This window comes from Pseudophryne corroboree, chromosome 1, assembly GCF_028390025.1.
Source record: "Pseudophryne corroboree isolate aPseCor3 chromosome 1, aPseCor3.hap2, whole genome shotgun sequence".
In the NCBI taxonomy this organism is placed as follows: Eukaryota; Metazoa; Chordata; class Amphibia; order Anura; family Myobatrachidae; genus Pseudophryne; species Pseudophryne corroboree.
Genome location: NC_086444.1, coordinates 568,669,888 through 568,683,687, shown reverse-complemented (window position 1 = coordinate 568,683,687; position 13,800 = coordinate 568,669,888). Strand labels below are relative to the sequence as shown.

General features: G+C 46.0%; 1 protein-coding gene across 1 annotated transcript in view; it reads left to right on the top strand.

Annotated features, from left to right (window-relative positions):
• CNTLN (centlein) overlaps positions 1–13,800 on the top strand; it is a 761,842-nt gene that overhangs the window by 426,417 nt on the left and 321,625 nt on the right. Inside the window, exons 15-16 of the mRNA XM_063954396.1 lie at positions 6,277–6,788; positions 8,169–8,331. Of these exons, the coding sequence (XP_063810466.1) occupies positions 6,277–6,788; positions 8,169–8,331 (675 nt within the window). The remainder of the gene's footprint in view (positions 1–6,276; positions 6,789–8,168; positions 8,332–13,800) is intronic.

Sequence of the window (13,800 nt, the reverse complement as noted above, 5' to 3'; positions counted from 1 at the left end):
CCCCTCTGGCAATCGCATAATCCATACTGCGCACTTCTCAAAATGCAGATTCAGAGTCGGCAGTTTAATGAAAGCTATAACTATAATTTCTCCTTCGTCCTAGAGGATGCTGGGGACTCCAAAAGGACCATGGGGTATAGACGGGATCCGCAGGAGACATGAGCACACTATAAGACTTTGAATGGGTGTGAACTGGCTCCTCCCTCTATGCCCCTCCTCCAGACCTCAGTTAGATTCTGTGCCCAGAGGAGACTGGTCACACTCTAGGGGAGCTCTACTGAGTTTCTCTAAAAATACTTTTGTTAGGTTTATAATTTTCAGGGAGCACTGCTGGCAACAGGCTCCCTGCTTCGTGGGACTGAGGGGAGAGAAGCAGACCTACTTCTGTGAGTTGATAGGCTCTGCTTCTTAGGCTACTGGACACCATTAGCTCCAGGGGGTCTGATCACTTGCGTCGCCTAGCTGCTCGTTCCCGGAGCCGTACCGCCGTCCCCCTCACAGAGCCAGAAGATTGAAGACAGGTGAGTAACCGAAGCAAAGAAGACGTCTGAAGGCGGCAGAACACTTCAGTCTTCCTGAGGTACCGCGCAGCAGTCGCGCTGCGCGCCACCGCTCCCGCACACACAGGCACTACATGGGCGCAGGGGGGGCGCCCTGGGCAGCAATAAAAACCCCATTTTAAGGTAATGGCACAGTGTATCAGTGCATAGGCACTGTTAGGAGACCCCCGCCAGTGAAAATTAAAGCGGGACCGAAGCGCGCCATGTATGGGGCGGGGCTTCATCCTTCAGCTCTGACCAGCGCCATTTTCTCTCCACAGCTTGCTGCAGACGCTGCTCCTGGCCCTTCACTGCTGTCACAAGTAACAGGGTGCTAAAAACAGGGGGGGGGGGGCACATAAAAAAAGCGCTTATAGGTCTGGGACATTGTGCTTTTTTCAGACCGGTGGGGCGCTGGGTGTGAGCTGGCTCTCTGAAAGGCCTTACTGTGGGTCTGTCCCCTTTAGCCCAGTGTGTTTGGGGGTGTCGGTACGTGTGTGTCAACATGGCAGAAACAGAATGCTCTTCCCAGGAGGAGGTTAGTGTGAGAGCTGAACAGAATGAAGGAGTGACTGTCTGCACCGCCGACTGCTGATTGGGTTGAGATGTGGAGTGTGTTGATTAACAGTGTGGCTTTGTTGCATAAGAGGATAGACAAATCTTAGTCTCAGAACCAAGCATGGAAACAATCCATGGGAGATGTGGTACCACTCACTCAGGCCCCCTCGGGGTCCCAAAAATGTTCATTTACCCAGAGAGCTGACACTGATACCGACACGGATTCCGATTCCAGTGTTGACTATAATGATGAAAAGTTGCATCCTAAGGTGGCTAGAAGTATTCAATACATGATTTTGGCGATAAAGGACGTGTTACATATCACGGAAGACCCCGCTGTCCCTGAGACAAGGGTCTGTATGTATAAGGGGAAGAAACCGGAGGTAACGTTTCCTCCCTCTCATGAACTGAATTCCCTTTTTGAAAAAGCCTGGGAAACGCCAGACAAGAGGTGGCACATTCCCAGGAGAATTGCTATGGCATACCCGTTTCCTTCTCAGGATAGGGTTGGGTGGGAGAGAACACCCATGGTAGACAAAGCTCTGGCACGATTGTCCAAGAAAGTGGCGCTACTGTCTCCTGAAATGGCGACCCTTAAGGATCCTGCTGATCGTAGGCAGGAGGCTACCTTGAAATCTATTTATGTCACGACAGGTACGCTGCTCAGGCCAGCTGTGGCTTCGGCGTGGGTGAGTAACACGATTGAAAAGTGGGCAGATAACTTGTCATCGGAAATAGACACCCAGGATAGGGATAGCGTGCTTTTGACTCGGGGTCATATCAGGGACGCTGCAGTCTATTTGAAGGAGACGGCGAGAGATATTGGCCTTTTCGGATCAATGGCCAATGCCATGGCAGTCTCGGCTAGAATGGCGTTGTGGACTCATCAATGTAATGGTGATGCTGATTCTAAGAAGGCTATGGAGGTCCTGCCCTATAAGGGTGGAGTTTTGTTTGGTGAAGGCCTCGCGGACCTTGTTTCTACAGCTACCGCGGGTAAGTCCTCTTTTCTGCCTTTTGTTCCTCCACAGCAAAAGAAAATGCCCCCATATCAGATGCAGTCCTTTCGGTCACAGAAATTCCGGAAAGGACGTGGGTCACCCTTCCTTGCGGCAAGAGGTAAGGGAAGAGGAAAAAGATCGCCAGCTGAGGCAGGCTCCCAGGAGCAGAAGTCCTCCCCGGCTTCTGCCAAATCCACCGCATGACGCTGGGGCTCCCCTGCGGGAGTCCGCACCGATGGGAGCGCGTCTTCAGCTCTTCAGTCAGGTCTGGGTTCTCTCGGGCTTGGATCCTTGGGTGCTGGAAATTGTGACCCAAGGATACAAGCTGGAGTTTCAAGACGTGCCCCCACACCAATTTTTCAAATCGGCCTTGCCAGCTTCTCTTCCGGAAAGAGAGGTAGTGTGTACGGCAATACAAAAGCTGTGTCAGCAGCGAGTCATTGTCGAGGTACCCCCGTCACAATGGGGAAAAGGGTTTTATTCAAGCCCGATTGTGGTCCCGAAGCCGGATGGCTCGGTCAGGCCGATTCTGAACTTAAAATCCCTTAATGTATATTTGAAAAGTTTCAAATTCAAGATGGAATCTCCGAGCGGTAATCTCCAGTCTGGAGGGGGGGGGATTTTATGATGTCAGTCAACATAAAGGATGCTTACCTACATGTCCCCATATATCCTCCTCATCAGATGTATCTGAGGTTCGCTGTACAGGATTGTCACTACCAATTTCAGACGTTGCCGTTTGGTCTTTCCACGGCCCCGAGGATTTTCAACAAGGTGATGGTGGAAATGATGGTGCTCCTGCGCAAGCAAGGGGTCACAATTATCCCATACTTGGACGATCTCCTGATAAAGGCGAGATCACAGGAGCTGTTACTAAAAAACATTGCGCTCTCCCTGCAGGTGCTGCAACAGCATGGCTGGCTCCTAAATTTACCAAAGTCGCAGTTGATTCCGACAACTCGGCTGTCCTTTTTGGGTATGATTCTGGACACCGAACTGCAGAGGATCTTCCTCCCGTTGGAAAAAGCTCAGGAAATCCAGAACATGGTCAAGGAACTTCTGAAACCGCCAAGAGTGTCGATTCATCACTGCACTCGAGTGCTGGGGAAAATGGTGGTGGCCTACGAGGCCATTCCGTTTGGCAGGTGCCATGCAAGAACGTTTCAGTGGGACCTGCTGGACAAGTGTTCAGGGTCCCATCTGCAGATGCACCGGAAGATAAGTCTGTCCCCCAGGGCCAGGGTTTCTCTCCTGTGGTGGCTCCAAAGTTCTCACCTTCTAGAGGGTTGCGGGTTCGGCATCCAAGATTGGATTCTGGTGACCACGGACGCGAGTCTCCGAGGTTGGGGAGCAGTCACACAGGGACAAAATTTCCAGGGAAAATGGTAAAGCCAGGAAGCTTGTCTGCACATAAACGTGCTGGAGTTAAGGGCCATCTACAACGGCCTGCGGCAAGCGGAAAAGCTTCTTCGTGGCCTACCCATCCTGATTCAGTCGGACAACATCACAGCGCACATAAACCGCCAGGGCGGAACAAAGAGCGGCGATGGCGGAGGCCACCAAGGTTCTTCGCTGGTCGGAAAAACATGCAAGCGCTCTGTCAGCGGTCTTCATTCCAGGAGTGGACAACTGGGAAGCAGACTTCCTCAGCAGACACGATCTCCATCCAGGAGAGTGGGGTCTTCATCAAGAGGTCTTTGCAGAAGTGACAAGTCGTTGGGGACTTCCTCAAATAGACATGATGGCGTCTCGCCTCAACAAGAAGCTTCAGACATATTGTTCCAGGTCAAGGGACCCTCAAGCAATAGCAGTGGATGCACTAGTGACGCCGTGGGTGTTTCGGTCGGTCTATGTGTTCCCTCCACTTCCACTCATTCCAAAGGTGATAAGGATCATAAGAAGAACAAGGGTTCAGGCGATACTCGTTGTTACAGATTGGCCACGGAGGGCCTGGTATCCGGATCTTCAGGAATTACTCACAGGAGATCCCTGGCCTCTTCCTCTAAGAGAGGATCTGTTACAGCAAGGGCCGTGCGTGTTCCAGGACTTAACACGGTTGCGTTTGACGGCATGACGGTTGAACGCCAAATCCTAGCTAGGAAGGGTATTCCCTGGGAAGTCATCCCCACTCTACTTAAAGCTAGAAAGGAGGTAACGGCGAAGCATCATCACCGTATTTGGAGAAAATATGTGTCTTGGTGTGAATCCAAGCAGGCTCCTATGGAAGAATTTCAGCTGGGGCGTTTTCTCCACTTTTTGCAAGCAGGTGTGGATGCGGGCCTGAAGTTAGGCTCCATTAAAGTGCAGGTTTCGGCCTTTTCAATTTTCTTTAAAAGGGAATTAGCCTCACTTCCAGAAGTACAGACTTTTGTGAAGGGCATACTACACATCCAACCTCCATTTGTGCCCCCAGTGGCACCGTGGGACCTTAACGTGGTGTTACAGTTCCTTACGTCACATTGGTTTGAACCTTTACAAAGGGTTGAGTTGAAATTTCTCACTTGGAAAGTGGTCATGCTATTGGCCTTGGCATCCGCAAGGCGGGTGTCCGAATTGGAGGCTTTTTCTCACAAAAACCCCTATCTGATTTTCCATGAGGATAGAGCGGAGTTGAGAACTCGTCAACAATTTCTACCAAAGGTGGTTTCTTCGTTTCACATGAACCAACCTATTGTGGTGCCTGTGGCTACGGAGGCCTTGGCTGATTCAAAGTCTCAAGATGTGGTAAGGGCTTTGAAAATTTATGTAGCCAGAACGGCTCGGGTGAGGAAAACAGAGGCGCTGTTTGTCCTGTAAGCGGCCAACAAGGTTGGCGCTCTTGCTTCTAAGCAGACTATTGCACGCTGGATCTGCAATACGATTCAGCAGGCTCATTCTACGGCTGGATTGCCGTTACCGAAGTCGGTGAAGGCCCATTCCACTAGGAAGGTGGGCTCATCTTGGGCGGCTGCCCGAGGCGTCTCAGCATTACAGCTTTGCCGAGCAGCTGCTTGGTCTGGGTCAAGCACTTTTGCAAAGTTCTACAAGTTTGATACCCTGGCTGATGAGGACCTCATGTTTGCTCAATCGTTGCTGCAGAGTCATCCGCACTCTCCCGCCCGGTTTGGAGCTTTGGTATAAACCCCATGGTCCTTTTGGAGTCCCCAGCATCCTCTAGGACGAAGAAGAAAATAGGATTTTACTACCTACTGGTAAATCCTTTTCTCTTCGTCCGTAGAGGATGCTGGGCGCCCGTCCCAGTGCGGACTCTATCTGCAGTAATTGTATATAGTTATTGCTTGTGTTACACAAAGGTTCTGTTGGTAAGGGTCAGCCTGTTGCTGACCTGTTTTGGTTCACACTGTTAACTGGGTTTAGTTAAATGCCATGTTGTACGGTGTGGTGTGGTATGAGCTGGTATGTATCTCACCCTTAGTTTAACAAATTTCCTTTCCTCGAAATGTCCGTCTCCTCTGGGCACAGTTCCTATAACTGAGGTCTGGAGGAGGGGCATAGAGGGAGGAGCCAGTTCACACCCATTCAAAGTCTTATAGTGTGCCTATGTCTCCTGCGGATCCCTTCTATACCCCATGGTACTTTTGGAGTCCCCAGCATCCTCTGCGGACTAAGAGAAAAGGATTTACCGGTAGGTATTAAAATCCTATTTTTACTGTTAAGGTCTTTGCTGGGACAGGCTTTTATCAGAGCCGCTAGTCTCCCGGCAAGATTGTTTTGTTAAATGCTCACATAATGATTTCTTCGCCATGATATGCAGTGAAAAAATTTTGAGGAGACTTACTTCCACCAGTGTTAAATATGCCCTTAAGAACACAACTGTCCTTGAAAGTTTGCAGTCACTTTAAACTTAAGCTCTTCTGTGTTTTTGAAATGCCATGTAAATATGTTAAGTATCTTCAGTGTCATGATTGTATTTTTGTTTTTTTTTGTTTTGTTTTGCTTGAAAAATCGCTAAATGGATAGAGGCATTAGCTGCCATATCCATAATAAATTTTATTTATTTGCACAATATATAATGTTCAATTGCACGGGATACAAGCTCATCGGTAGAGGAATCCAGTGCTGTGGAGGAAAAAAGTAACTATGATGAACTTACCAAGGCATATTTTAGAGGAAAAATAAAAACTTTTGCAAATCATAATCTTTTTCTGATTATTATTATTATTATTTTTTTTTACTAGGTAAACCATTTGGAAAAAAGATTAACTGAAGTAGAGATCGGCTCAAACAGACTAAAGGAAATTAATGAAGAGTTAACAAAACAAAATAACTTCTTGAAGACATCCATTAGTAACCTTAAAAAAAATGTAGATTTGAGAGAGAAAAAGATGCGAGAGATCAATTATGAAATTTTGAAGGTAAATGAAGCCGGAAAGGCTCTAGAAAAAAAGAATGATGACCTGAGCAGAGAAGTTTCATCCCTTAAGAGGCGACTTGCATATAATAACAAGTTGAGAAATGAAAACAGAGACATTGTAAGGCAAATTGAGGCCCTACAATGTATGTTGGCGCCTGTTTCTATAGCGATGAACAAACAAGGCCGCAGAAAGGAATTCGGAACCAGGGTTAAGAAAGAAGCCAGAAAGATCTCTCTGAGACGTCACCAAGCTTATCTTAATCAATCTATCAAGGTTATGAGCAGCGTGTTTGAGAACTTCAGCAAAGACGGCTGGGAGGATGTGAGTGAAGACAGGTACGGCTCTCATTAACTCTGCTCTGCGGAGGGGACAGTGTGTATATGCAAAACACAGGCAAATGGAGATTGAATTTCAAGTACTGTCGATTTGGTATTCAGAAAAAAAACGCTGTCAGATCCTTTGAAATATCTTGGGAGGTCTTGTTCTGAGCTTATTGACTGAAATTTGCATGCAAAATTAGCCACAACTGTATGAGCAGTTGAATAGGTGCCAGGAAGCCCAAAAGTAGGCAATGCTTGATTTCTTCCAGTGATGCTATTTTCATGCAGTCATGAGGCTTGAAATTGACAGTTTGGCAGGTTGATTTAATTTGCTGGCCCTTTGCATATTCACCACTGACAGCTAAGGATTCCCAGGCAAGCCTACTAAGTCCATTTAGTTATCTTGTGACATGTCGATCCTGGAGGAAAAGCCGCTCCCCCCCCCCCCCCCCCCCTCTTAATTTAGTTAGATAAATTTTAAATGACCCATTTCAGCTTGCTACCAGATGTCTACAAGCTGTTTAACATCCCTTAAATTAAGACTCATCCACAGTAATTATTTCATGTATGTTTTATGCACAGTCTTTGTACTAATTTTAATTGAACGATGCATAAAAATATCGTATTCTTGCTTCAAATTGGAGTTTTTTCTTCATGTTTTCTTTATAATACTTAAAACGTGCAGCACTTTTTTTTTGTGGCATGAACAAGAAGATATTATTGACTGACCAAATAAGCTGTTCTGTCGATGGGGCAGACAGATCACTGGCTAATTGCAAGATAAGGGATTATACTCTGGCTGCTCATACAATATGTCTATCCCCCAATAAATTAGTGTTTAAAGTTATAAATAGGACAACATTATATGTGGGACAGCTGGTCATCAGTAGATTGTAAGCTGTTTGCACATTGTGCATTTTCATGTCTTAACTAGCTATATGGAAATTCTCAAGCAAGAGACCTACTACCCAATGTCCTACTATTCAATGCTGAATTTTTCATGGGTTGAGAGAGACAAAAATTTGGGATATCAAAACTACAGAAAAGCAGTCCAAGGACATGGCAATCTGCATGATAAGCAGTGGTGGCCTGCAGTCTTGCTTCACTGCAAATGCATGCGCATGTATTCATCAGCCAATTAAATCTTCATTCCTATATGGTTAGTTCAAGGTTTTTGTAAGAAACTCCTATTGTTATGGGCACAAACAGATGTTGTGATTTTTATCTGAACTAATACATAGGACTCTGGTAATGGGTCCCAGTGAAAAACAATTAGAAAACACTACTGTACATGAAATTACTGTTTAATCACTTTATTGACTTACATTTTAAAACATTTCTATTTTAGAAGCTGGTACAAAAGTAATCTCTAATACCTTCCTATTTTGTATTCAGTGATGCTGAAAGTGAATCATCTGAGAGTATGGGACAAGTGATTGTCAGATCAGCACAGGATACTAGCTCATCTGTAGAGGAATCCAGTGCTGTGGAAGAAAGTAACAATGATGAACTTGCCAAGGCATTTTGGAGGAATCGTGTTAGGAGTGAAAATCATGAGGTACAGTATGTTAGTTTCAGATACTTATGCTGTACAAATAAAAATGTAGACAAGCAAAGAAAAAAAAATGCCATGCCCAATTTCATTTAGACGGTTTATTAAGTTGATCATAGTAAGTTTTATTTTTATATTTTTAACTTTTAATTTGATATGCAAAATATACATGAAGCAAATAGATTGTCTGTCTGATTTTTTTTATATTTTGTAGAACTTTAAGGATATCTTCCATGCAATGTATGTTAACAGATAATGTTAATAACCAAAATTCACTTAAAAATATTTTACCCCTTACTGATTTCTTCTGTTTTGCATATTTGCCACACTTCTTTCACATCTTCAAACAAAATTGAATATTAGACAAAGATAACTTGAGTAAACACAAAATACAGTTTTTAAATGATCACTTAATTTATTAAAATCTCAGTAACTGTTTTTGACACCTTTAGCAGTAACAACTGCATCCAATTGCTCTGGATATACTGGAGATTAGTTTTTCACATTGTTGTGGAGAAATTTTGGACCACTCTACTTTGTAGAATTGCATTAATTGCACATTGGATTGTTTTCAAGCACGATTGGCCCATTTAAGGTCCTACCACAGCATCTCAGCTGGATTCAAGTCATGACTTTAACTAGGCCAAACTAAAACCATGATTTTGTTTTTAAGGTGGACTTGCTCTTGTGCTATAGATTGTCATCTTGCTGCTTTACCCAATTGTTCATGAGCTTCAGGTCATGAACTAATGACATTCTCCCTCAGATTTTTTTTTGTTAGAAAACAGAATTCATGATTCTATCATTTATGGCAAGTTGCAAAGGTCTTGAAGCAGCAACACATCCCCACACCATCATATTACCACCAGCATGTTTGACTGTTGGTATGATGTTCTTATTGCGTAATACTGTTAGCTTTTTGACAGATGTGATTGGACACGTCCTCCAAAATGTTAAATTATTGACTCATCAGTCTACAGGACATTAGCCCAAAAGGCTTGGGGGATATCAATGTGGGGTTTTGTTGCAAATGTGAAACTAGATTTTATGTTCCTCTTGGTTAGTAGTAGTTTTCACCCTGCCACTTTCCCATGATGCCAATATTGCCCAGTCTATTTCTAATAGTAGAATCAAGAATGCTGACATTAACTGAGGCAAGCGAGGCCTGCCGGTCCTTAGATGTTCCTGTGGGTTCTGTTGTGACTTCCTGGTTGGTTGCATTGTCAATGTGCTCTTGGAGTTTTGGTAGCTTGGTCACTCCTGGAAACATTCACCACTATTTCAAGTTTTATCCATTTAGACATGATAGCTCTCACTGTGGTTAGCTTGGAGGCTCAGTGACTTAGAAATGGCTTTATAACCCTTTCCAGATTGATATATTTAATCTTTTCTGGAATTTCTTTTGATTGCGGCATACTGTGATGCTTGTTGAGTCCTTTTAGCTAACTTCATATTTCTGGACAGGTTCTATTTTTTTTAAATTCAGTACTTTTTTATTAGTTTTCAGATTAACATTAAACACATTACAAAACAAAACAAAACAAAAAACACAAAAAAAACAACAGCACAACCCACAGTAGATCCCCAGCCCAGGGAATACGCAGATTCTCCTGTCCACTAGGGACCAATTATCATAGTTATCATAGAACACCGGTGCAGGCCTAACTTCCGAAACATAGGTTGTACTTTAGAATCAGTATTGCATGCTAACAAGGCGCATATAAATCAATGAAAGCTGTATATGGATATCTATGGCAGCACATCATAAATTTGAGCTGATTTCAGAGCTAAAGCAATGGCAGGGGAACGGGAACGGGAATGGCTGACCGCGGGCGCAGGGGATAACATAGAGAAAAGAGGCAGTGTACCCAGTGCAGATTAAAAGTCACACACCCACTCTAATCCCTTGCAGCATATCTAAACACCTCGGGTTCCAGAAAGCGGGGACTCAAGCCATCGACCCCACAGGTCCTGATATTTTTTCTCCGCTTTTCTAGCTAGGTATACATATTTCTCGTGAGAGGCCGTATCGTTTACAAGAGAGACCCATGATCGCAGTGTGGGTGCATCTCTGGCTAGCCAAAGCCTAGCGATACACACCTTGGCCAGGCCGCACAGATTAATTACATATCGTTTGGCAGGGGGGTCCAGGGCATCCTCCTCCACAGCAGATAACACACATGTCGTCGGGGAGCACACAGACGAGGGAATACCCGTTGACACCAGGGCGTCAGTAACACCCGTCCAGAATACGGCTATCTTGGGACACTGCCAGAGAATGTGCCAGAAGTCTGCATTCAGACTATCGCACCTAGGACATCTGGAGGAGTGGGTACCCCCTACATGTCTCAAGCGCACCGGCGTCATATATACTCTGTGTATTATAAACAGTTGAATTTGCTGATATCTAGTGGTGGTAGTGGATAATCGTGGAGAACATAAAGCACCCTCCCAGATCTCATCAGAGATGGCACCCAAGTCAGACTCCCACTTGTTTCTGAGAAGGGACAACGGGTCAGAATAGTGAGAGCGGAGCATGCTTGCATAAATGTTGGACACCAGATGTCCGCTTCCCAGGGACCGCAGGAGAGACTTGACCGGGGAGTCGGCAATCATTGGAGGAGTTTCGGGAAATTGTGCGTTAAGCGCGTGTCTCAGCTGCAGGTATCGGTAGAAATGAGAAGAGGGCACACTGTACTCCTGTTGAAGCTGCAGGAAGGACCTCAGTATACCATCATTATATAAGTGGCCCAGGGACGTCACACCCCACCTCCCCCACACCGCCCCAGTCCGCAGCGAAGCCAACTCTGGGAAGCCGAGGGCATTGTCCAGAGGGGTATCTGGGTCAATACCCTGGCCTAGTAGGATAACATGTACCTTTTTCCATATGAGGACGGCCTGTCTTATTATAGGGATCTTGGACAAGTTAGGGTTCCCACAAAGAAGCATCTGTAATGGAGAGCCGGCAGGGTATATCTGGAGAAGCAATTGGGAGTGCAAAGTGAGAGCATCCGTGGCGTTCACCCACTCCCATATATGTGCCAACTGTGCGGCATAGTAGTAAAATCGAAATAAAGGGAGAGCTAAGCCTCCCAACACTTTCGGCCTGGACAGAACGTCTAGTCTCAGCCTTGCTCTCCTGCTGGCCCATATCAAAGAGGAAAGCAAACCGTCAATCTGTCGAAATGTCTTCAGGTTAATATATATAGGGGATTGCTGGAGAACGTAAAGGAGTTTGGGCAAGTATACCATCTTTACCAAACTGACCCTGCCAGTAACAGTCAGGGGCAGAGACCCCCAAACCCTAACCTTCGAGCGGAGATACCCTATCAGCGGCATGACATTAAGGGAAACATAGGTACAAGGGTTATTCGATACCCATATCCCCAGGTATTTGAAGGAGTCTACCCATTTAAGGGGGGTTGGAATCACCGGGGCCTCCGAAACCGGGCCTCTAAGTGGAGTAATGGTGGATTTATCCCAGTTAATTTTGAGCCCGGAGAAACGTCCATAGTCAGTTATCAAGTCAAGAAGTTTAGGTAAGGAGGAAACAGAATCGTCCACAAAGAGCAACAGGTCATCAGCGTATAACGCTATCCTGTCTTCCCTTGCGCCAACCCTAATACCCTCAATATCTTGAGCTGCCCTAATCAAACACGCCAGTGGCTCAATAGCGATAGCAAACAGAGTCGGGGACAAAGGGCAGCCCTGCCTCGTTCCCCTGAATAGGGGGAAGGAGTCCGAGACAAACCCGTTCACCGAGACTCTGGCCATGGGCTGAAAATATAACAATTTAACATACTTGATAAAGTTGGGGCCCACACCAAACCTACTCATAGCCTCCCAGAGGAAGGCCCACTCCACCGAATCAAAGGCCTTTGCGGCATCTAAGGAGGCTATAACGGCAGAGCAGTCCTCCTCCCGAGAAGCCTGAAAATGAGTAAACAGGCGCCTCAAGTTCACAGCAGTAGACTTGCCAGGCATGAAGCCCGTTTGGTCCGGGTGGATAATTTGGGAGACAACCCGGCCAAGTCTGGAAGCCAGAACCTTGGCCAGGATTTTAATATCCGTGGGCAACAGGGAAATAGGACGATAGGATTCAACCCTCCTGGGGTCTTTATCCGGCTTGGGAATCACTATAATCAATGCCTCCGCCATAGACGGGGGAAGCGCACTTTGGGCAAGAATTTCACTGAACAACTCAAGCAACCGAGGGGCAAAGAATTTTATATATTTCTTATACAGTTCTGACGGGATGCCATCAAGGCCAGGGGCCTTACCATCGGGGGAGGCAGAGATCGCAGTCTCAATCTCCTCCACTGACAAAGGAGCATCTAGAAGGGCCCTGGCCTCACTGGAGATGGAGGGCAAATGGACCCCATCCAAGTATTCACATAGCTCCAGTGGGGAACAGGTCAACTGAGAACTATATAATGCCTGATAATATGAGACAAATTCCGCCACGATCTGGGGGGTGCGATCCAGCACCGACCCAGCCGAGTCCAAAATCTCCACTACAGTATGAGAGGAACGGTCACCCCTTGCAAGATTGGCCAAATAAGAACCTGGTCTATCGCCCGTAGCATACTGGACATGCGAGGAGAAGAGAAGTCTGTGCTGAGTTTTCCCCCACAGATAATCATTCCATTCACCCTGCGCATGAAGCCACACCAGCTTAGAAGCATCCGTGCCATCACGCACGTACGTCACTTCTGAAGCGGCCACCCGAGCCTCCAATTCAGACTCGTGTTTTCTAAAGGAGGATTTAAGACTCCCCACCCGTTTGATCAATGTACCTCTCAAGAAAGCCTTGAAAGTGTCCCATAGCAGAGACACATCCGAGGTGTCATCATGCATGACAAAGAATTCTAGCCAGCTAGCCTCCAAATCAGATCCCTCGCCCATATGCGTCAGCCAAAAGGGATTAAATTTCCACACTGCTTGGCCTCGCTGACAGTTTAAGTCAATATGTAACGATATAGGGGAGTGATCCGAGATACCCCTAGTTTCATATCTTACATTCTGAACTTTGGGCAAAAGCTCCCGGGACAGAAGAGCTAAATCTATCCTAGAGAAGGAAGAATGAGAGCGTGAAAAACATGAGTATTGCCTCAAATCAGGATTCTTCAATCTCCATGGGTCTATCAGACCCAACTCTGACACAGTGTCTGCAAACGGGGAGTTCCCGGGTCGCGGGTTGGAGGACACCCTGGACAACCTATCCAACTCATGATTTAAAACATTGTTAAAGTCCCCCATACAGATAACGGGTATGTCAGGGGAAGCAGCCATAAAGACAGATGCCTTTTTAAGGACATCGTGCGAGTATGGAGGGGGTACATACACAGCCAGCAATAACAAGGGGACGGAGTTAATTCTGCACTTAAGAAATACATATCTACCCCATTGATCCGTTTGCACAGAGTCAAGCACAAAGGGAACAGATTTCCTAATTAGAATCGACACTCCCCGGGA